The 25,140-nt window shown below is 36.3% G+C and overlaps 1 protein-coding gene across 3 annotated transcripts in view; it reads left to right on the forward strand.

The window, feature by feature from the left end:
* LOC145690848 (uncharacterized) overlaps positions 1-25,140 on the forward strand; it is an 82,852-nt gene that overhangs the window by 50,326 nt on the left and 7,386 nt on the right. Inside the window, exon 3 of one of the 3 annotated variants that reach the window (XM_081766210.1) lies at positions 14,299-15,811. The exons of the other annotated variants lie outside the window; for them this stretch is intronic. Coding sequence (XP_081622336.1) covers positions 14,299-15,673 — 1,375 coding nt within the window. The 3' untranslated portion in view covers positions 15,674-15,811. Of the gene's footprint in view, positions 1-14,298; positions 15,812-25,140 lie in introns of those variants that run through there. 3 annotated transcript variants of the gene reach the window in all.

Here is a 25,140-nt window from a genome sequence, read left to right on the forward strand (position 1 = left end):
GCTGTACAGCTTAAAATGGAGTATTTCTTTAAAATTTCAAAAATTATTACTGCTTTACTTTTTTTTTCTTTCTTTCTTTTTTTTTTTCCGTCGGACATTATAGTACTAACCTTTCTACGCTTTAGTGCCTACTTTTAGGTACGAGGGTAGTGTCTTCATTATTCGATTAAAAAAGTACCAATACACCTTTTTACTTCAGACTTCTTTGTTTTTTTAAGCATGAATGCATTGTTGAACAGGTTGTGTATGGTTTCAAGGTGTGATGACGTCATAACTTGAAACAAAGGAAATTTTTAGGCTTATTTTCATTATTTTTTGGCGGGCTTACTTTTGCACCTAGAGGACTGAAATTTTGCACACACATTTAGTGCACCCATTAGTATTTTTCAGATTTTGTCAGATCTTTGCGTTAAAACAGGGGGGTCCAGAGCGGTGAAAAGGTAAAAGGAAGGTTTTTTTTTTTAAAAAAAAAATCCTTTTATTGCGATTTTCCCGCCTGAGCTATATGATGATTCCATTTGGATGGTACCGTTTGAAAGGCTGTTCTATTCTGAAGAGAATGATGTACGAACCATGACCCTAGGATATATATTGTTGTCTCAGGAAATTTTTATATACATCCAGATCTTTTTGAGTAATCTGGGGCATTGTGGAGCTCATTGGTAAATATTTCTCTGCTCTTACCATTCAAGATAGAAGCTTGAAAGTTTGTATACACATTTAGTACATCCTTACTATTTTTTAGTTGATTTTGAGATCTGTGCGTTAACACAGGGGTGTCCATGGGGACTCAGAATTTGCTAAAATCAGAAAATTCCCGATTTTTCTCAAAATTTCCCGCCACAGGGACATGATAGGGAAATGTGAATAATGCCGTTTAGAATCCTGTTCTATTCTGAAGAGAATGGGGTACGAACCATAATCCTAGAATAAATAGGGATGCTGTAGCTACTTAACTGAAAGTCTATAATTTACCTAAAAAATGCTACAGTTTAAAAGTGTTAAAAAATCATTTTACGTAGTTCCATGTTCCGTGCAGTAAGTACTTAATAGCTTCTAAACCGTATTTCGTAAAGCAGCATGACTTTACTTCATTATCAGACGAATTTACATTTTACTATGCCACTAAAACAATCAAACACTTAATAATCCTACTCCATTAATATAGTGAAACCTTCCTTAATGAACACCTCCATATTACGGACAATTTTTTGTTCCGTAACGAACACTTCCATAATACGAACAGTTTTGTCCCTTCACAGACAACTCCATAATACAAACAGATACCTCCATAATACGGACTGTTTTTATCCTTTAACGGACAACTCCATAAAACAGAGTTTTGTCCCTTAATGAACACCTCCATAATACGGACATTTTTTGTCCCTTAAAAACACCATAGTAGTGACATTTTTGTCCCGGCATGTATTATTATAGGGAGAACCTCTTTCTTGTACGAATACGGACCATCTTGGAGTAACCTTTTCATAACGGACAGTAGTTATTCTTAGCTCACACGTATTTAGCACACAGAATGCTTTCTGCAATTTATAAAATAAATCTTTTTAGTTGATTCAAGAGTTACAAACGAATTTCCATCAGAAACTAGCGGTCGCAGGATAACACGGCAGACAACTATTGAAGGCTCTTCGCCAAGAAATCACAAACATCGTGATTGATTAACTCCCTGTACATTTTCAGTATTTAAAAATCTCTCTCTCTCTCTCTTTCTCTCTCTCTCTATGGCCTATGGAACCCGGAGGTTCAGTGCCGCGTTCACAAAAGCTCTCCACTGACTTCTATCCTTAGCTAATTGCATCCAGTTTCTACTTTGTATTCCTATCTCTGCAAGATCCATCTTAATATTATCCTCCCACCTGCGCCTAGGTCTTCCTAATGGTCGTTTTCCTATGGGTCTACCAGTCAAGACTTTGAAAGCGTTTCTACTTTCTTCCATTCTAGCTACATGACCTGCCCACCTGAGCCTCCTAGACTTGACGATCCTAACAATGTTCGGCAAACCGTATAAACTATGTAGTTCCTCGTTATGAAGCTTCCGCCATTCCCCATTCTCGTTCCTCTTGGGTCCGAATATTCTTCTCAGGATCCTGTTCTCAAATACTTTCAGTCTATGTTCTTCCCTCAGAGTAAGCGACCATGTTTCGCAACCATACAGAACAACAGGTATGATTATCGTTTTATATATTTTAAGCTTCAAATTCCTCGACAGAATTCGCGACGACAAGAGATTTTGAACCGAATAGTAACACGAATTCCCTGCTTTTAGTCGACATTTAATTTCTTCGTGAATATGATTTTCGTCTGTTAATATTGATCCTAAATATTTGAAAGTATCCACTTTATCAAAAGTATTATTTAATCAGTATTTAAAAATAATGTTGAATATTCATATTCAGTTACTTTTACTTTTAATACAGCCATTAAGGTAATCAATTGATTGATTGACTTTTAGTGGGGACGTCAGCATCGAGGCTGTTTGCCCGTCAAAATCAACACGACTCCTCTCAAACGCACTGCCTTAAATAAAATTTTAAAATGAATACAGTAAAATATGAGGGAAAATGCTGCAAATTAAAAATAAAAACATAAGAGATAAAATACATATATGAGAGTAGCAAATATATAACAATAAATAGTTATGGTAACAATAAAGAAAATAGGTAAATTTAATAATAACAAGAGACAAACCTTACCATGTAGGCCGACTACCGTCTGCTCAGTATCCATCAGGTCCTCTTCCACCATGTCAGATTTCAAAGAAACTCTAGGCGGCTTATGAACAGGTGGAGATTTTGCTCTTTTCGGGGAAATAATCGTATCATTGAGGAGCTGGCGTATGTACTGGCTAATTTTAGGCCAGCATATAAGGTGAGTGGCAATGAACTAGAGTTCGCCAAAGACCACAACTAAAAGAAACATTTGGGATTTTGGGGGATTCGCTCGTCGATGCAACTGGGGTCGGAATTTCTGGATTTCGAGCGGAAACAAGATCCGTATTGGTGGAAACGTTTGACGTCTGGGTTCCCATAGATTTACAAGAAGTAGCTGCAACAGCAGCAGCAAGGAATGGGTATGCTTTCCTTTAAGCAACACCTAGGATCGGCAGCAGAGATCCTCTCAACAATTATTACAGGGTGTCCACATTCTGGAAAGTCAAGGAAAATGCAGGGAAGTAAAAATGTATCAGGGAAAGTCAGGGAAATTGCAGATTGATCAGGGAAAGTCAGGGAAAATCGATTTAGGTCCATTGTTCAGTTATTGAATTTACGAAATAGTAAGTATAATATCGACCTAATGCATATGATTGTAAATTTACTTTCTTTTGGATTAAAGTAAATCATAAAAAGAAAGAAACAGAACAAGGTGGAGGCTAGGGTTTTTTGTGTATTTTTAAATTATTCAGTGGTCAGGGAAATCTGGAACTTTGCTCGTGGAAAGTCAGGGATTTTTTTTTCCCGCCAAATTGTGTGGACATCCTGTATTAGCTCTTGCATGCATTTGTCAAGATGAAAGGCTTAGATAATCCCGAGACCAAACAGAATACTTGATCTTGCAGTTGACACAAAAGAGCTTAGTCACTCTACAGGGCTTCACAGCCTGACTTCACTTGCAGTATGATACTTAAGAAGAAAATTATCACAAGCATTATATGTTACAGAACATGCCCATATAAACACATTCTCACTAATACTTTGTTTCCTTACAGCGGGGGATTTCACCATCATTCCCCCAGTAATTCGAACATTGGCTGCAGTATTTGGATAATAGCCTACATTTACATTTATAAGTAACGTATTGTCATATAATAAATCTGCACATAATAATGCATAAGGTTGTTTTTTTTTTTTTTAATATAAAAACTAAAATTATTAAAAACGTATTTTTAGTGTATATTTTCGTACACAAAAGGTAAAGATAGTAATAGAAGGTGACAACGTATGGTCAAGGTTAGTTATGTAAATAGGAAAACAAACTTTCCCATCAAGAGCAACAACAGCCAGTTGACCTCTACGTAAGCTTCTCGGCCCGTTACTTTTTTTCAAAACATAAACACATCTGATAACAAACGTATGAACTTCCCAGATAAAAATATAGCAGCACACTTATTGAAAAACAATTTTTTTTTTTTATTTTTCTGGGTAATACGTCACAAAAATTAAAAAGTATAAAAAGCACGGGCAAGAGACATGGAGGATGACAATTCACATCAACGAATCATACGCTCTGGATCAAATCACCAATAACCGCAATGGAGTTTGGAACGCTTGCCGTGTAAGTACCCTCTCTTTTCCTATAATATACCTTTTCCAACTTTGGGGAGGAGCTTCAGCAAAACTCTGCCATCTGGCATGCATGAAAAAAAAAAAAAGAGCTATTCATCATTGTGGATATAAGTCTCCTGTGACAAGTGACCCACTGTACATTACAGTTTTAAAAATTTATTTTTATATTATTGTAAATTCAGTCATAATAAATTGTAGTTTAAATGGGGTTTCATGTTTTCATTTCAAGCCCTAATAGTTAATATAAATGGGTTTAAGTTGCAATGCACAGCCTAACTTTTAAAAAATACAGTTTACTTATTTACAATGTATTGCGTCTGCATATTTTAATATTTTATGGCTCTCTGCACATAATAATGCATAAGTTTTTTTTTTAATATAAAAACTAAAGTTATTATGTGCAAATTTATTATATGACAGTATGTACTGCATACTGCAGCACACAGTTATCCATTAAGCTGTGATTAATCTAAATTTCTTTAACCTTCCTTTAACGGACACCTCTCACTTACGGACAAATAGGGGTTAATTCATTTCAAATCACCCAATTTGAATCAAAATTGTTGCTTAACATTTTTCATTTTCCTGTTTTTTTTTTTTTTTTTTTTTTTTTTTTATCATGAGTTCCGTATAGTTAGACAGTCACAGAAAAAATATATGCCATAGGGTTTTTTTTTTTCTGGTAGCCATTTTTAAAATGGCAGTTGGGCAAATTTTAATAAAAAACGTGATTACCGGAAGGTTTAATTGCCAAGCTATTTTTAAAGATATCAGAATAATTCAAAAACCAGTGTCTTCAGCATGAAATGAACTTCAGGTAAACATTATTTTAATATTTTTATCATGGAAGAGAGTCAATCAAGCTCTTTACTGTAAAAACTCGGGAAAAGTGTATCAATCATTAATTTTGGTTTTATGAAGGAGAGGAGACTCACTAATGATATCTTATTTCTGGGTTGAATACTTACATAACTACCTGCAATATAAGTTTTAGTCTTGAAAATGCATTTTTTTTTTTTTTTCTTTTTTGAGCTGTTCCAAAATGGCCGAAAGCCTTTTAAGGTCAATTTTCTCAGGTCAATATCTAAAAAGAACTGAATGAAAACAACTGAAAATTTTACAGAATGTTCTTTATATAAATAGGAATATGTCACAAATAATTATGACTGAGACTCAACTGCATTTAGAGTAATAGAACAGTGAATTTCAGTAAAAACGCTACCTTTCTACATGCTTGTGCAGTGCCAAGGTAGCAAACTAGGGCTTGAAATTATTACAATTGACATTGGTCGAATGACGTTTAAATCATTACAGACAATAAATGATCAAATATTTTTATTTTTAAACAATGGGCAGTGCTAATAATAGGTGAGCGTTGATGATGAGAAGTAGTGGTTTGGAAAAATTGAAGACATAAGTGAAGATAATGATGTTTTGGTGCAGCATTTCTTTCACCCTTCTGGACCAAGAACTGCCTTTCAACTTTCCAAAAATGATACTGCTTGGGTGCCTGCGAATGAAATAGTACGAAAAGTGACTTCATTGGAATTCACAACAGTGTCTGGTAGAACACACAACGTAACTGATAAGCTATGCAATGAAATATGGTGTTTGTTTAACTCACGAATGAACATTGCAGCTGGCAGGATGTTAAAGTTTTGAATATAAATACATAGAAAAACATTATTTTGTGTACTGTACGCAAGTGTAGTACAGTAAAATGTATCGTTACGTTTAAGAACTAGAACTCTCATCTATTGTTAACACTGCCCATTGTTATTTAAAAATAGAAATATTTGATCATATATTGTCTGTAATGATTTAAACGTCATTCGACCAATGTCAATTGTAATAATTTCAAGCCCTAGTTTGCTACCTTAGCACTGCATGAGCTTGTAGAAGGATAGCGCTTTTACTGAAATTCACTTCTCTATTACTCTAAATGTAGTTGAGTCTGTCATATTTTTTTTTTTTTTTTTGGTGAGATATTCCTATTTGTATAACGCAGTGTTTCTCAATGTGTGTTCCGCGGGACCCAGGGATTCCTCACAATTTCCTAGGGTTCCATATAAACCGACCTCGAGGAGGCGAATAAAAAATTGGCAAGTCTCTATCTCGTCTAAAAGTTTGTTTGAATTTTTGGTCCTTCGGAAGTTGTTTTTGGAGTCTGAACCTGAGTAATTAGAGATGAGGTAAGAGTATTCTTCATCAATCACCACTTCGAGCTGCAAGAACGTTTAAGTGATCAACAGTGTCTGTTTATGCTTGTCTGTCTAGCTGACATATTCGTGAAAATAAATGAGTTCAATTTGTCCCTTCAAGAAAAGAACGCAGATATATTTACAGCACAGGACAAAATCACGGTTTTTAAGAGCAGAAGATCACTGAGTGTGAATATGACGTGTTTCCTGCGTTGAAAGATTTCCTTGAGGAGAACGAACGGCATCTTGGAGAATTCGATACATTAATAAAGAATTTATTGAAACATTTGGGAATTTGCAGCACACTGTAAATCAGTATTTTCCAGAAAAAGAAAGTGGATATCATCAATACCAGTGGGTAAAAAATCCATATGATTTCCAAGAAAAGCGTCCTCGCCTCGCCGTTGACGAATACGAGGAGCTAATGGACTTGACGTCCGTTTCATCCCGTCAACTTCAGTTCAAGAAGCTGCCGTTAATAGACTTCTGGTGCCAGCTGAGAAAACAATACTCGGGTTATCGAAGAAAACTATTGAAGTGCTACTTTCTTTTGTAAGCACTTATTTATGTGAAACTGTATTTTCTGCGTATGCGTCCACTAAAATCAAACACCGAAACTAGATGTGAGACTGCAGCTTTCCGCCATAAAACTTGGTATTAAAGAACTCTGCAGGCGCAAGAAACACTCCCACTCCCCCCACTGAGGTCACAGCACATGTGGTATGTTTTGTACAAAAAATGATTCTCATGTCACATTAGGTTTCAGGTCACATTTCACAAATTAGGTTTTCAAAAACACTTCAAAATATTAAATTACTCTAAATATGATTATTTTACACTTTTATATGCACATGAGCTCATGTGCATATAAGTGTAAAAGTGATCATATTTACAGTAATATTTTGAAGTGTTTATAAAAAAAACTAGATTCTCGTGTGCATACAAAATTTCCTATTTACAGTGATTTGTTATTTTTGAAGTGTTTGTGAAAACCTAGATTTTCATGTGCATATAAAACAGTTTAAAAGTGATCATATTTACAGTAATTTAAATTTATTGCATTTTAAAATAGAATGATGCTAACTTACATAATAATACCAAATCTTAAAAAAATAGTGATTTTCTGTTCAAAGACTTTGTTCATAATAAATGGCATTACTATTATAAATTGTCGAATAATTTAATACTATTTTCGTGGGTTCCGCCATTTTATTTTGGACGTGAAAGGGTTCCATGAATGTTGAGAAAATCTGGTATAAAGAATTTCAGTTATTTTCATTCAGTCCTTTTTAGATACTGAAAATTGACGTTAAAAGCTTTCGACCATTTTGGAAGAGCTCTAGAAGAAAAAGGAGTGCATTCTCAACACTAAAACTTATACTACTGGTAGTTATATAAGTATTCAACATAAAATAACATATCATTAGTGAGTCTCCTTTCTTTCATAAAACTAACTGTCTTCAAAATTAATGATTGATAGACTTTTTCTTAGTTTTTACAGTAAAGAGATTGATTGACTCTCTTGCATGATAAAAATATTAAAATAATGTATACCTGAAGTTCATTTCATACTGAACACACTGGTTTTTGAATTATTCTGATATCTTTAAAACTAGCTTGGCAATTAAACTTTCCGGAAACATGATTTTTTAAAATTAAAATTTGCCCAATTGCCATTTTAAAACTGGCTACCCCCCCCCCCAAAAAAAAATGGCATACAAATTTTTTTCAAACAGTGTTTTGTGACTATCTACCTATAGGGAACTCATGATAAAATAAGTCAGGAAAATTAAATAAATGTTGGCAACTGGCTGGGTAATTTAAAATTGGTTGACCCATAGTCGTTTCATTGGTGTCCATTATCCAGAGATTTCATTATACAGTATTTACCTTTCTGCAATTCCATAAAAAAATCGTTGCAGTGATGTAATATATACATATATTAGGGTGTCCCTTAAATAAGGTAATTTCGTGTTAGAATACGTACACCCGCGAAATGTATTCTATGTGACCGTAAACACACATTAGTGGAATAGCAGGTCCCTACGAGAGCGTTAACCCATGCCGACTTGACGAGTCATCAAATGACGGTTCCACATTATAATCTAATTTTTAATGTCCAACCGTGATAACGAAGAAACCAAAATAGACAGAGAAACAAGACTTTGCACGAAGAACTAGAGAACGGAAGACACGTGCCCGTGTATTAATGAACATCACCTGATGAACAATGTTGCTAAGAGAAAATTATTTTTTAGATCGAATGACCTAAATCGGATATCATCATTGGAAAAAGACAGAGGAAATGGTAAACGCAAATCACTGTTGCAAACTTTCCAAGAAATGTAAAATATTAAATGCAAACCCCGTTGGCGCACATAGGGAGAGAGGTAGGTGCTAACATTTTGTACACCTTAAATTAAGTATTGACGAGAACTGTCTACGCTGACTTCAAGTCTAGAAGGGTCTGTTGAACATTGTTGCCAGCCACAAAAGAGAAAAATTAAGTTCGAAAAAGATCACTGGTGCAGTGTGGTTCAAAATTATAATGCAGGGCGGTAGAGCATGAGGAACAGTACTGTAGTTACGCGAGATCCGTAAGTCACGTACTGACTGATATTCGGTATCTTCTTAAAGCTGAGAAGTATGGTTTGTAAAAGATGGCAACACTACGTGCACTAACAGAGTTTGCGTTTAACATGTTTCACGTTATTTCTCGAAAAGTTTGCAACAGTGATCTGCGTTTACCTTCTCTTTTTTCTTTATTTTCATTGTTGCTTCCAATGGTGATACCCAATTAAATCATTCGATTTACAAAAAACATAACTTTCTCTTGGGTTGGTAACACTTCATCCGATGATGTTCGTCAATACACGGGCACGTCTCCTTTTTCCTCTAGTTGCTTCGTGCAAAGTTTCGTTTCTTTTTCTCCCTTCGTTTCTTCGTTATCACGGTTAGACATTCTAAATTATATTATAATGTGAAAATATTTCATGAATTAGTTGTCAAGTCGGCATGGGTTAACGTTCTCGTAAGGCGCTGATATTTCACTAATGCGTATTTACGGTCACATAAATTACATTTCAGGGGTGTGTGTATTGTAATATGAAACTACCGTACATAAGGGACACCCTAATATATATGTGTAAGGTGTAACTTAATGTAACCAACTTCGGGACGTGATTTCTGATACCAAAAGGTCCTATGAATATGTAGAATATTGGGCGTATTGGTAGGGCGCGAGGGCCGAAAGCATGCGAACAACAAGTTCAAAACGGTCGAAACCAATAAATTGAGATGGCGGTTTAGATATTCTAGAGGTGACACTGGTGTTCGGTACGTAGTTGCTCGCATCATACACGCAGGTGGCGCTTGTGTTCAAGACGCTACAATACATGAGTGCGGTCATTGCGCTGTGAATAGGAAACTGGAATGGGTCGACTAAAACATGACGCGTTATTCAAACCGCGAACAGGTCAACTACTATTGATGTACAGTTGCGTAGATAGCAGTGAGTGTGAAGCAACATGATTCTATCAGGAACGTTTTCCTAACAGACACCAATAATCGTACTGGATGTTTGCAGCAATTTATCAGCGCGTATGTGAAATAGGGACCGTACTATCTGCTCATGAGCATACTGGTCAGCCCCATCGTGTTTGAACACCTGTTATGGACGAACGTGTGTTACAAACTATGGACAATGAGCCAGGTACGACTACAAAGGAACTTAGCTGTGAAACGTATTTTAGTTACTTGAATGTGTGACGTACGTTACTTGAAAATGCTTTGTACACATACCATCTGCAAAGGGCACAGGACTCACACAAGCGGATTTCCAACCACGTGAAGCATTCTTCCGATGGTCGTTCAACAGATCATTACCATCATGTTGTTTCAGGCATCAGTACTGTCCACTGACGAGGCCACGTTTGGGAGGGATGGTATCGTCAACATGCATAACACACATACAAACGTGGACAGATGCACACACCCTTGTTACGGTTGTCACTCATCAACCATTCTGGACTCGATTTATGGTGATGTGGTATTGTCCATAATCAACTGATCGGTCCATACATGCTATTCCGGAGACTGAACGGAGCACAGTATTTGACTTTTCTGCAGGATACGCTTCCCGAATTACTGGAAAATCTTCCCCTAGCGATTCGCCGCAAAATGAGGTATATGCTTGGGTGGGGCTCCGTCGCACTTCAGTTTGAATATCTGCCGGTGGTTGAACAACTTCCTGAGTCGTTGGATCGGGCGTGGCGGTCTAGTGCGTTGGCCTGTCCAATTTCCCGACCTAAATCCACTGACCTTTTATATGTAGGAACATATTAAAAGTGTGGTGTATGCTACTCCTGTCAGCAACTTGGATCAGCGTAACGCCCGTGTATTTTTCCACCATAACCCAGGTATCTTCGAATGGGTTCGCTAATCCATGATCCAGCACTGTCATTGCATGCATTGCTGTCCATGGCGGACACTTTAAACATCTGTAATGCCTGAGGAACGTACGCTCTCTCTCTCTGCACATCGATTATCTACCACTTCGAATTTAATGTTCGAACGCTTTCAGCCCTGGCTAAATCTGTATATATGCTGTAATATAACTTGCTCCCCGTAGGCAAGCATACAAATTAATCGTGCTATTAATGGGTTTATCGTAAATTACTTGTTTGAGGTGAACTTGTAGAATAATTGGAATATGAGATATTTTTCGAAGTCGTAGTTTATTATAATAAAATTTTAACATGCGTAAAGTATCAGGAAGTAAAAACATAGGTATAATTTTAAGAAGTCAGATTTTCCTAATTGTTTCCGAAAAGTGAATTTAAGGTCGCGCTGCATCAGTTATCAGGTTTGATAGTGAAAAGTAGTTATGAAAAGTAATTGTGGAACAACAGTACAGAATTTCCATCAGTTTTATGGTATTAATTTGAAATGAAGTTTCCCCAAAACAAGATTAATCATGCCAAATGAGCCAGTTCCTTGTGTTCAAATGCACACCAGCACTCAGTAAGTTCAATTAAAATGGCTAGTATGTCTAAAGAAAAGAAATAACAGGTTCAAATTTTGAAACTACCTTAACTAAACTCACTGAATATTATGTGTACATTTGTACACAATTTACAGTCTACATACAAACTCGTTCATCACACGTTTTATAAAACTTATTTTTAATTTTACTTTCCATAAATATTTGAACACAAACTTATTCCATTATACGAAGCACAAAAAAGCTTCTTTATATGACCATTACCTTCGTTGAATAGGCTGCTGTCAACGCGAGACCAGCACATGTAATTTCTAGCTGGATGGCAGCCATATCAAAATTCAATAGAATATTTAGTTTTGCCATCTCATTTTCCGGAGTAACTTTTTCTTGAGAAATGTTACAATAAAAATTAGGCTTCTAGGTTGAAAAGTTTAAGAAATGTGTTTCAGATTCAATGAAAAAATGATGATGTTCAGAGTCAATATACCGTTCATGCAAGAAGAATGAATTTTCACTCACCAGTTCTACTTAACTGATGGCATTAAGGTCCAAATAAGTTCCACAGTTTCCACAGTTTGATGAGATCAAGATTCTCCCTCCAATCTTGAGGATCTTCCACTGCATGTCCATAATAACTCATCATCAAGCACGCTGTATGACGTTGATAGGCAAAACCATTTTGAAAGTGTTTATGGTGCCTTCCATCTCAATTCAGGCAGAGCATGTACCATCACCATCTCAGATATTGTTGAAACTTTTTTTATAACAACTAGACATATTTTTAAGAGACCCATATTTTTTTTGTTTTATCGAAAAAAAATTTCCCGCCAAGTAATGGGCCATCAAAGACGGGGAGTACAATTTATGAATTGTAAAAGACATGGGAAATGGTTAAGTTCGGAGCCCCACCATTCAGCTATGGAGACAGGTAGAGTTATAATTCTTGTTGCGCTATGTACATAGGGATATAAATAACTATATTTTATTATAGTTTGGTTTGCGTATGCGTATCTTTTTGTACATAAATTAACAAATGAACGTTAATTTATCTGAAAAGTTGAAGTTTGCGAATTTTTTTCGAGCACTTCCGGTTCGAATTTTAAAATTCTGTTTTCACGGTTGGTAAGACCTAGTTACCCGCTTTCCGAAAAAAAAAAAAAAAAAAATGTATCCAAGTAAAAATGATTGCTTGGAAGTATTAATTAGGATCGTAAATATGTTTTTCCTTCTTTTGTCTTATCTTTTCTCGTTTCTTTTTATGGTGATCGATTTTGTCTCTTTTCACAACCTGTTCTTGCTAAATATTTGAGAGGGGGAAGCTCCTCATTCCCTCTCTGGCTTAAAATATTAGTTAAAACATACGTATTGCATCAGGTAAAGTGTATAATGCAGTTGTGTTAATTTCAAAGATTGTTCTATCAGGCCAGTTGTGTAATACAGTAATATTAATTCCACGAATTGGTTGCTTAACCGTCTTAAATTCTGTTCTCTCCGACTTTACCTTAGCATTGCTGTTACAGTGAGACCTGTCTATGTTGGCCACCATTGGTTCCGTTGAAAAGTGGCCAACTTACAGAAAATAAGTGTAATAGGTGTATTTTTAGAATAGGATTTCTAGTATCGCTTAATTGTAAAATTTTAATAAGGAATTGCACGACAGGTACTTTTAAGTAATGTATATAGTAATCATAACTATATAGAGTACAAGAAAAAATACTACAGAATGTTTAATGTATGTATGTTTTGGGAAAATCTTACGGGAATTTATACCTCAAATTTTCGCTACCTTTCAAGCCGTCAGATGCCAATAGTTGAGAATTCAGATGGTTAGCTTTAACCTTGAGAATTTTCCGCAATTACTAAAGCTCTCCACTGATGAGAGAAGCCGATATAGCTAATGACTTTACCAAAACAGACGGGGTAAACAAATACGTACAACCATTTTCTGAATTCCTGTACGTGCTTTTTCTTATTCATAATTTCCTTCACCCCTTTATCAGGATAGTTTTCTGGTCATTGACATCCAAGATCAAATCGTGGGAATGCACGCTTCTTTGTCTCCAGTCACAAATATAGAACTTCTGCCCCTCATATGGGAATATGAAGCAGTTGAGCAAAATAACAAAACGGTATTTTGCGTGGCCAAGGTACACAGGTAAATTTATCATCAGCAGCAGCATATAGTAAACTGCTTCAATGTGTTCAACTTCCATGATAGACAGGTGGCCAACTTACAGAGTAATAAGTAACGAATGTCTTATGGGGAAATGCAGGTTCAAGACAAACCAGGCCAAGATGAGCAGGTGGCCAAGTTAACAGGTTTTATTGTACATTCTCACTCACCTATTTCAGGGCTAAAATCAGAACCATTTGAAATTGATAGACCTCGAAAGTCCATCTCAATAAATAAGAATTCATTAAGTATTTAACAATGTACTCTTCCGTAGATTTTTTTTTTCTCTTTGACATGCCGTCTTCAAAGATGTCTGAAATGCATGCATGTCTGAAACAAATGCATGTCTGTCAAGAACATGAATGTCTGAAACAAATGAGTGGAAAGAGCCGTTTAGCAAATGACGTCTCCTAGTTTGCGATCCTGATTAAATATACGTATGTCAATGAACGTTTGTAGAAGGAGTAATAGAAGTCAAGGTTGTATATTTGTAATTTTTTAGTGTTACGTATTGAATTTGCTATTAGAATAATATGCATGTTCAGGTTCATATATATAATATTTCAGGTTGCGTTCTAATTCATATGAGATATTATATATTGTGCTTCTCTTTTCCAGGCAGCCAGATGCCAATAATATACGTAACCCAGAGGAAAATCAAGATGATGTTTGCGTGATCTCAAGGAGCATTTCGGAAAAGAATAACCAACGTACATCAAATAATGAGGTCGCATTAGATGGTAGTGTTACTGTTAGGGTCTACGAACCTCCCGATAGCTCAAGTCCATACTTCTGTAATGAGTGTAGGAGTATCTTTTCTTCTGAGGAAGAATTCGAAGGGCATTCTCTATTTCGTTACACGTACTACGTTTGTAAAACATGTTGCAAAGCATTCACGAAACGATGTGCGCTAATAGTTCACAACAAAACTTTGTGTGGGAGTGTATCAAAGGACCAGATTATGTCTACATTCGAGTGTTCATCTTGTAAAGAGTATTTTGCAAACCGCAATACTCTACTGTGGCATTACAAAAACATTCATTCAACGAATCCTCACTTATGTGCAGTGTGTAATTTAGCTTTTGATAGTAGATATATTTTGAGACAGCATCTAAAAATTCATACATTAGATAAACCTGATGAACCATCAAGTAAGGAGAATAATGTTAACCGTGATGACTCATCTAATAGAGAGAATGTCGTTAAACCTGATGACTCATCTAATAGAGAGAATGTTGTTAAACAAAGTGATTCATCTAGTAGGGAGAACTGCGTTAAACCTAATGACTCATCTAATAGAGAGAATGTCGTTAAACGAGGTGATTCGTCTAGTAGGGAGAATGTCGTTAGAGCTTGTGACTCATCTATTAGAGTCAGTGTCGCTAAATCTGCTGACCCATCTAGTAGAGATAGTGTCACTAGATCTGCTGACCCATCTAATAGAGAGAATGTCGTTAAACTGCGGCCATTCAAATGCCCAAAATGTAATTTAGGCTTTAAAAAGAGAACTCCGATGCTAATTCATCTTTGTCGGCATAGAAAAAAGAGAAGGTACCGCTGCTACTGCACATGTGCTGAATGTGATCACAACGTTGGTTGGAAAGTATGTCTAGATAGGTGTGTAAGGTCTGTGGTACAGGCCAACTATTACGTGTGTGATATTTGTGAAGCCATATACAGTCAAAGATGCGCCTTTCTTGCACACATATATACTCACAAGGAAAACAGTAGTAAAAATCGGAATTGCAAATGTGATTGCTCATCATGTAAGAAGCTGACTGGTTGGAAAGTGTGTTTAATACGAATTTCGAGCAAACAGTACAACAAATTGTCTTTTTCTGGTACTGATAATAAAGAAATTGTCAAATTAAACGATGCAGCTCCGTTAACAAGGTGTGTTATTCATAATAGGGACCTGAAAACAGGCCAATGCAAATGTAAGTGTTTAAAGTGTAGAAAATTTTGTATTCAAAGAAGGTTCCGATACATATAGAAACCCGTAATTTCCTGAATTTCAGAGTTCGTCAGTTTGCAAGGTTATGTCGTATCAGACATTTTATAAGAATTTAATACACTTAATTATGACTGGAATATTTCTGTAAAGGATTGTGAAAGGAAGACGAATTTTTTTTTTTAAAAAGTTCTTGCTCTCTCTTCTTTCTGTTATATCGTATGTTGTATGTCTGTGTAAGCAACAGTACCTGTTCTTTTCTATGGCAAATAATTTAAAAGCTCAATTTTGTAAATTTTTCGGGACATTTTAAAAACAAAGTGCAGATAGTACGTGACAGTGTTCCGTACTCGGATGTTTGTACACTGCTACAGTGGTTGTATTTGATTACCAGTTTGCCTGAAACTAATACCGGTGCACATCGTGAATCGTCTTGCAGCGAAAATCGAAACGTAAAACCATGTTGTGTAGAAGAAAAGATTGTCATTAACCATTATTTTAGTATGTAGCCAAGTATTTGAACTGTCTGTAGAGTACAGTTAAAAATGTACAGTGTGTCCTTAATTTAATCTGTCTCTTTTTAATGAAATACTGATTGAGCAACTGTGGTAACAAAGCACCTTCTTTTAGGTTTATTTTACGTTGTTGGTAATTAGTTACGAGATAGCTACCTTTGTATTACAAGATAAGTGATCGAACTGAAATTTTGTAGTACGATATAGCAATCGAGAATAGGTGTCGTTTTGGCATTTGAAATCATATGACGCAAGCACAAGCTTTTTATGGTATTAAGTTTCACATATCTCCAAAAGAAGATAGACCATACGGTGCCTGAACGATATAGAAGCTTGAAAACTGGACTCAATGCATTATCTTCATCATTTACTATTCAGCTGTCATTGGTCAGTTATTATTTACCAATTCAGTAACATCCAATACAATTCAGAGATTCCCATGCAATACGATTATGCCGAACCCAGCGTTCTAGACTTGTTTTAATTTCCCGACAGTGTATAAGTTGGAACTCGGCGGACGACGCATTTTTGAAAGATCCCAGAATGGATATTTGTCACCGGTAGAAGGTTGCTAGGACATGTAAAGGTAAACTTTAAGAGGAGAAAGGTCTGACATTTACATTGTTAACACGTCACATTGGACATCTGCGATTCAACTGTCTAATAAGCTTTCGGCTCCGTTAATTTTTTCAAACTTATAAGGCGACATAGTTACGGTGTAACAAATTACACACTTAGAAATCATTAAATTCCTTTTAATGCGAATCAATGTGAGGTTAGGAAACCAATTTGTACTTCCTCAATGATACCATGTTTACTATCGTGGTTGCATTGAAAGTTGATGCGGGTAAATTGTAAAAAATTGAGATCAGTAAATTTTCTAATGTTATTCACTCGTAATGCACTTTTCGTCGGTTATTTAAAGTAGGGAAACTTTTGTACGGCCACCCTCAGTTGTGGTTTACTTCTCACTGAATGCAGTTTACCTTATTTTTATACTGTGATTGTGTCATGTGAAGTTTATAACTGATAATATGATTCTGTTTTCCTTGATATTTAATGTAGTACAAACGGAAAGAAAAGCTTTCACGTATCACTTTTTAGTTACGTGGCTAATAAAATCTTCACACCGAGTTACCCATTGTAGTGAACCGATTATGTCTAGGTCATAAGTTTGCATAGGACTCACATGGCGCTGAATCGTTGGAAAATTAATTTGTTCCACACAGCTAATATTTTTGTTTCTGAACGAAGAAGGTGAATTATTAATTTCTTTATTAAAGGTAGTTAGAACAAGAATAACGGGTACTGTAGTGCATTGTGTATCAAGTTACCAAGTATAAGCAGGTTTGGGATTGTAATAATATACGCAGAGCCTCGAACTAAAATGTAGTGGTATAAAAAATAATAATTTTAAAAACGTGATGTATATTGTTGCTCTGTTACCCCGCGTTTTTATGTGACGCTAAGAAATAAAAAAAAAAAAAAAAAAAACAGTGTTGAGTATTAAGAGAAAATAGTAAAAATAGAAATGATCGTATCGGTCTTTTTCCTGATTTTTCTCATGGAGTGTTTCTCAGGAGTTGTTTCTAGTGAAGAAGCAGTAATTTTATCCTAAGTACTTTAGTGTTTTCTGTTTGGTTCCATTAAGTGCCTTTCTGTAGTTAAGAGAGATCTAACACTTCATCCATATGTTGAAAAGAACACTATCAATGTGAAGGATATTGAAGTTTCATTGTGCAAACAATTTGCTAAAAATATGACGAATCCCAGTTTGTATTAATAATATAACTACAAACAGAGTTATTTTTCCGTATTAGAATTGTAGGAAGTAAAATAAAAACTTCGTGTAATGTTTATTCTTTCCGAACATTCGAGGGAGGAAGATTTTAATATATAGATCGCATATAATTTAATCTTATATAACTGAGTATATCCCAGTTTGATTGAATGGCAGGGAGAGCTTCTTTTAAAAGTGTGATTCATAAATTTCGTAGTAGAATAATATTTTTAAAGACTTATAAACGATATTTTGAAAGCGAAATATATTTAATTTATTACATTTTTGTTATTATGTTGTCCGAAAACAAGCGATCTTTCGATTATTTTTATCTGGTAGTTAGTGTCTGTAAGGCGTTTCCTTGATAACAAAGGACAGTACCTCATATAACAACGAGAATCCTAGCTGTCAGTAAATGAAACGAAAATTTTCTTGCTAAAGATATATACACTGTGTTCATGATGTAACTTCATTGAAAGTACTGATGCAAGCATAGTAGTCAAGGTGTGGAACCATTTCGTTCTATTCTCAACTCTGGAAAGAACTGTATCTAATTGTGATCTCTCTCTGGGTGAAAAATTAAGTTTCAGTTATTAATTAATCATAAAATATTAGGCTATATCCCTTCGTGCCGAATCTGTAAAATCTTTCTAGAAACTTTATTGGCAGTTACGGTTGATAACGCTACCTAATGCACTATAAATTTTCTGGATTGAATCATGTATCTTTGTTCTTATGCGGCATGTTCGTTACCTACGCCGTATCAGAGACCTTAAAATACAGACCTCTTCATGAATTTTGGTCACAACAAAACGCTCCTTTGTTATTAGGGACAGGTTACTGACTGTCAATAATTTTTTATAACAGGAATGTAGTGTTTCGTATTAATTACAGTAGACACTTGTTAAGTATAATTTGTTGTCAGTTTTGAATCTCTATTACATGTTCATTTTCTTCCCTGTGAATATAAGTAATGTATATGTATTTGTGTCGCGTATATCAAACAATCATTGTTCCTCTACAATATTTTGGCAGATATTTGTGTATAGTTATTTGTATGGTACAGTAAATTTGTAATAAAATAATAAAACTATACATTATTGTATTTCATTTGTATTAATATTAAATAAGTGATATACGTGGTTAGAATTCTATGCGTAGCTTTAGGTCTACATCTCGTGTAAGGTCGGTGTCCATAAAGCACGTTAAACTCCAAACGAACCATTTAACGTTTGAATTAGCTGAGAGGCCATTGTGTTGAAAAAATACATGTTCTAGTGTAATTTCATTTTTATCTCACTAAGTGTATCTGACAAGTCAAATAACATAGAAGTTTTAAATTTTGTAAATTTGTACATAGTTAACAGGCCATTTATTAAGGTTTTATTTATTGATAACCTGGTGTCACAAAACATGGGACACATGTATGACATACAATTGTATACTATCTTCGCTTGATCAAATATCAGGAAATTTTGATTCAGAGAATGTTCCAAAAATGCTTGTCCAGGTAAAGGGAGATCAAAATTTGACGGTGCTAGAATGGGACACTATTTGCTAAATGACGTACTTTGCATAAAGTTGACACGTAATCGAATTCAATTTATTTTAGCACCAACGGAGCTGTTGACGAACTCCGGGTAAATTCGTTTTACCTCGTAAGAGACGGTTTTATCTTAATTGGAAAAGAAGAAATTAAGATTTTTCGAAAGTTAAAAAATTAGTCAACTATTGACTTTTTTGGCTATAACTGTAAGTTGCTAAAGTTTCATGATTCTCATGACTGTAAATATGCAGAGTATAAGTTGATTAATGTAACAATTGTGGGGATGTGATTTCCTGACACAGAGATATGCAACAAAAGGTCATATAAATAAATAGCATATTGGGCATATTGACAGAGTTAGCAAGGGCCGAAAACATAGGAACAGTAGCTTCGAAGCTGTAGATAATCGACGTGCAGAGAGAGACAAATGTACGTTCGTCAGGCACATCGCATGTAATATTCAGTGTCCGCCAGGTACAACAATGCATGCATGGCAACGCCGGATCATGGATTGGCGAACCCGTTCGAAGATACTTTGGTCATGTTGGACAGTTACACAGGCGTTATGGATACGCTGTTCCAAGTTCTTGACATCGTTGACAGGAGTAGCATACACCACACTTTTAATGTGTCCCCAAAGATAAAAATCCATTGAATTCAGGTCAGAGAACGGGCAAGCCATTGCATTGGACGCCACGCGCGATCAAATGTCTTGGAAAGTTGTTCAACCATCGGCGGACATCCACACTGAAATCCACGGGAGTCCCGTCATTTATGTACCAGCACATGCTGCGGCGAATCGCTAGGGGGACATTTTCCACTAATTCGGGCAGTGTATACTGATGGAAAGTCAAATACTGTGCTCCATTGAGTCTTCCGGGTAACATGTATGCGCTGATCAGTTGATCATGGACAATACCACATCATAAATTGAGTCCAAATTGGAATTGATGATGAGTGACGACCGTACCATGGAGACCGTACCGTGGTTGGAAATCCGCTTGTCAGTCCTTCTACCCATTGCAGGAGGTATGGGTACAAGGCGTTTTCATGTAACGCACGCCACGCAATAATGTGACTAATTTGCATGTCATGGCTGTTCCCTTGTATTCGTTTCTGGCTCATTGTCCACACCTTCTAATACATGTTCGTCCATAATAGCTGTCCCTACATGACGATTTGATCAGCATCCACATGAACAGGTAGTATGGTCTCTACTTCACACACGCGCCGATAAATTGCTGCAGACACACTGCATAATGTTTGAGTTTGTTTGAAAAACGCTCCTGATAGAGTCGTGTTCCTTCACGCCCATTGCCATCTGCACGATCGTACATGAATAACATGTCCTATTAGCGGTTTGAATAACGCACCATGTTTTAGTCGAGCACTGCCACTTGTCCTATTCAACCCTCGCAACACAATGACCACACTCTTGTACTGTAGCGTTTTGAACATAAACACCAGCTGTGTGTGAACCGAGCAACTACGTATTGAACACCAGTGCCACCCCTAGACTTCATAGACCGCCATTTCGAAACTTATTGGTTTTCGATATCTATTGCTTCGAACTTACTATTCCCACGGTTTCGACACTCGTTAACTCTGTCAATATGCCGAATATGGTATATTCATATGTCCTTTTTTGGTATGTTCATATCTCAGTGTTAGGAATCACTTCTCGACGTTTGTTAGATTAGCTAAGTTACACCCTATATATATATATATATATATATATATATATATACATAGCGTAGCTGGTGTTCGCTCATTTAAATGGAAGTAAGGGTTGATTTTAGGCATATTTTTCCGCCTTACCACGATCGTTTTGGTCCCTGTGGCCCACAATGAAATATATTCCACAGAGCACCTCTTGCAAATTAAATTTCAGCTAGATCAAAAAATTCGCAGCTGTCGTCAGTCGCTAGTTACAGTCAAAACCCACACAATTTCTCCTATTCTATAAATTCTCCCAAAACTTTATTGTGGCAGTTCATTTCTGTGGCTGATAAATGATTCACAATGGTTACGCACAATTTGTTTGAATTCGATTTCGCAACTTGCTGGAATCACGTAGAATCATGAATAATTCATTTTCTTAATACACAGGGTACACATTCGTTTGGAATCTTGTTTGAATCACGTGAAAGTGTGTATAATCAATCTTCTCAACACACAATGTAAGCATTCTATTTCACACCTTACTGGAATCACTAGAAATTTTGAGTATTCCATTTTCTCAATAGACAGGTTGCACATCGATTTCGTATCTTGCCGGAATCACGTGAAACTGGATAATTCATTTTCTGAATACACAGGGTGTACACAAAATATTGTTTTCGACTGGTACTTATTTGCCACAAGTGAAAATAAGGTACATTATGAATAAACTTTGGAACTTATGTCTGAAATGAAGTCAGTGACATTCAATGTGAGTCCCAACGTGCTACTAAACGGATGCCTAATCAGTACGTCCACTCTTGCTAAGTCTTCAGCAGCATGTCTTGAATGATGTGTTTTTATCCACCTTCGTACTTCCAGTAATGTCTGAAAGCGGAGAGATATAACTATTATTATTTGCAAACAGGGAGGATGCATCTGTTTTAAAGGAAAGGTCATATGCTATGATCTATTCCGACAAAGCTCCATTAAACTTAATCAATAAGCTACCGCAGGGCGCCAGGCTCTTGGTTAGGTCATGAAACTTTACAGTTAGACCAGTTGCAATTTAACGGGTACAATTGCAATTGTTTCCTAGAGGCCTGTTTATTGAGGACTCCGTTATATTCAATTTTTAACCAAAAAAGTAAACGAAAGTTCTGTCGCTTTTTCATCTACCACCTTCGAACATTTATATGTCACCTAAGGGGTACCTGGAAGATCAAAAATTGTCCTCATCAGCATCGACGATCTTCTGCTAACATTCTGGAATTTCATGGATTCCATCATGGTGGAACTTGGTGGGCCGTGAAGCGAAGAAGGTATCAAATGCATTTTGAACCTCTACTAGGGATTTGAACTGGCGTCCTCTAAGATGATTGTCCAATGAATGGAACAGGTGATAATCGGACGGCGCAATGTCCGGGGAGTATGGCAGATGCAATAGTTTCCCATCCAAGGCGTAGAATGGTGTCCCGGGTCATCCTACGCACGTGGAGCTTAGCGTTGTCCTGTAACAGGAGGGGCCCCTTTTCGATTCAGAAGAGCTGGCTCCAGAGTTTTGAGTTTTTCTTGAAAACGGCTCTTGCTGACAGTATACAGTTACATTGATGCTTGGACCTGCTGGTAGTAGTTCCCGATGCACGATGCTGCGAGAAGTCCACCAAACACACAGGAGGACCTTCTGGTGCAGTGTTCGGCTGTTTTGGAACCTGTTCATGGGATGTTGACCAATGATGTCGGCGATGTGGAGCTTCGTACAGGACCCACTTCTCATCACATGCCAACAGCCTGTCCAGAAATGGCTCCTTAGACGAGACAACAAAGAAACACAGGTGTCTGCTCGCGTTGCCTTCTGACCCGGGGTCAAATCATGTGGGACCTATCGATCCAACTTGTAGTGCTTCCCAGGTTGATGGAGGTGCTGCCGAATGGTTTCTCCACTCACACTGAGTTGTAGTCTCAGTTCCTAACATGTCTGGCCATTGTTCACCTCGATTGCTGCCTGAACATCTTCATTTTGTACATGTGTTGGTCTTCCGGCATGTGGTGCGTTTTCGAGTGTTTCGTCACCGTTCTGAAACTTGTTAAACCACCGCTGCACTCACTGTCTGCATAGTCACGACACCCTCAGCAAAGGCCTGCATATCTCCGCTCCGCTGTAGCAGCGTTTGACCCCAGTTTGAACTTGTACAGCATACACGCCCTTATGACACTTTGTGGAAGTCCCATGTTGACTCTGTCCTTACGCAAGTTCACGGTGTAACTGAACTGCCGCAATCAGGAAATATGTTGGATATACCCACACCAACAACTGACCTTCACCTTATCTCCATTCGCATTCAACTTACCGTGTGAGGGCCAATTGAACATAGGCCTTCACAAAAAGCGGCAGAACTTTCTTGGATACCTTTATAGCTATCCGTACAGTTTTTTGAGGGTTCCGAGTAAACCTTTCAAGTGATTTTTCGGCCGTCATACTCGAAAAACATGAAGCCTTTCCCTGGATGATAGATGCTTCCGCTAGCTTTCTGTGCGATATTACATTATTTACGCAACACTAGCTTATTGATAGTACATAAAAGATCTTGACGGAAACTGTTCATAATTACTCTATTAGTCGAGAACTGCTCTGGGAATGTTGATAGGTGCAACCTAGCATTTTTTTTAAGCCCCCACTTCCCCCTGCCTTGGCCGATTTCTTACGGTCTTATTATAGGGCAGTCGCAACTTGCCTCTGCCTTTTTTTTCTCTCTCATATACTCTTTTATTTCATTTTTTCTCTCTCTGCTATTCGGCTTTCGTCCTCGACAGATTTGAGGTGAGGCTCTGTTTTAGGGCATGGTGCCTAATTATATAAACCATGCCTTATTTTCTTCTTTTATTTAAAAAAGATTACTATTTATTATTATTATTATTTACAAAAGTACATACACAGACGATCACAGACATAAAACCTGAAAAGAGACAGAGCTGAAAAGAGACTAAAAATAAAAAAAAATATTAATATAATATATAAAAGTGATATTAAAAATGATAGTTATGATAGTAAAAACACAAAAATTTCCTTCTTGTTTATTAGGAAATCGGTACTCCAGACTTCCTAAAAGTTTTTCTTCTTGTTTGTTAGGAAATCGGTACTCCAGATTTCCCAAAAATTTTCTCATATTAACTTATCTTTATTGTTTATTTACTTTTTATCTAGACTTGAATTTTGCCTCTTGACAGAACACAAACACTACACGTTCTGCACTACAACACTACACTAACATTAAAACACTAAACAGATAAAGTTTTTAGCTCTTGGCTTCCTCAGATCTGATTTTTTTTGTTTGATATCAAATTTATTTAATTTTATTTTTATTTTTAGTGTATCACACAAAATTTATCTTCTTTTTCTTTCTTCTCGTCTTTCTTTCCAAAGGTTTTCCAAAACATGCCTAACCAGAGTACTAAATTTTTCTAGTTTTTGTTCTTCTTCTATGATCGTTTTTATGCTATCTTGTTTCAGTTCATTCTTTATTTCTTTTATTGTATTGTTTGTTATATATCTGTCGCAAGACCAGAAAATATGCTCCGGAGTGTGAAGATCGCCACAAAAGCTTTTATCATCGTTTCGTAAGTTTTGTCTTTTAAAATGTGTTTTAAATGGTCCATGTCCTGATATATATTCTATCACATCTTTACTTATATTTCCCATCCTTTCTCTTGTTTTTAAATCTGGTATAATATTTCTAGTCCTGGCACCTTTCCTGGAATTTTTCCATTATTTTTCCCATTTTGTTCGGATGATTCTTTCAATATCTTCATCGAAGCTTGGTATTTCTCCTGTGATCTCTAATATCTTCGTCATTTCTTTATTTTGGATCCAAGTCTTGATACATTTTCTTAATATTTGGAGATGTATCGGTTCTTCATATGTAAGTAATTGCAGTACTTCGGCTGGGATTGTCTTCATTATGTTATTTATTCTTATTAAAATAAGTCTCTGTACTCTTGTCAATGTTTC

This window comes from Thermobia domestica, chromosome 7 (assembly GCF_964235325.1).
Source record: "Thermobia domestica chromosome 7, izTheDome1.hap1.1, whole genome shotgun sequence".
Classification (NCBI taxonomy): domain Eukaryota; kingdom Metazoa; phylum Arthropoda; class Insecta; order Zygentoma; family Lepismatidae; genus Thermobia; species Thermobia domestica.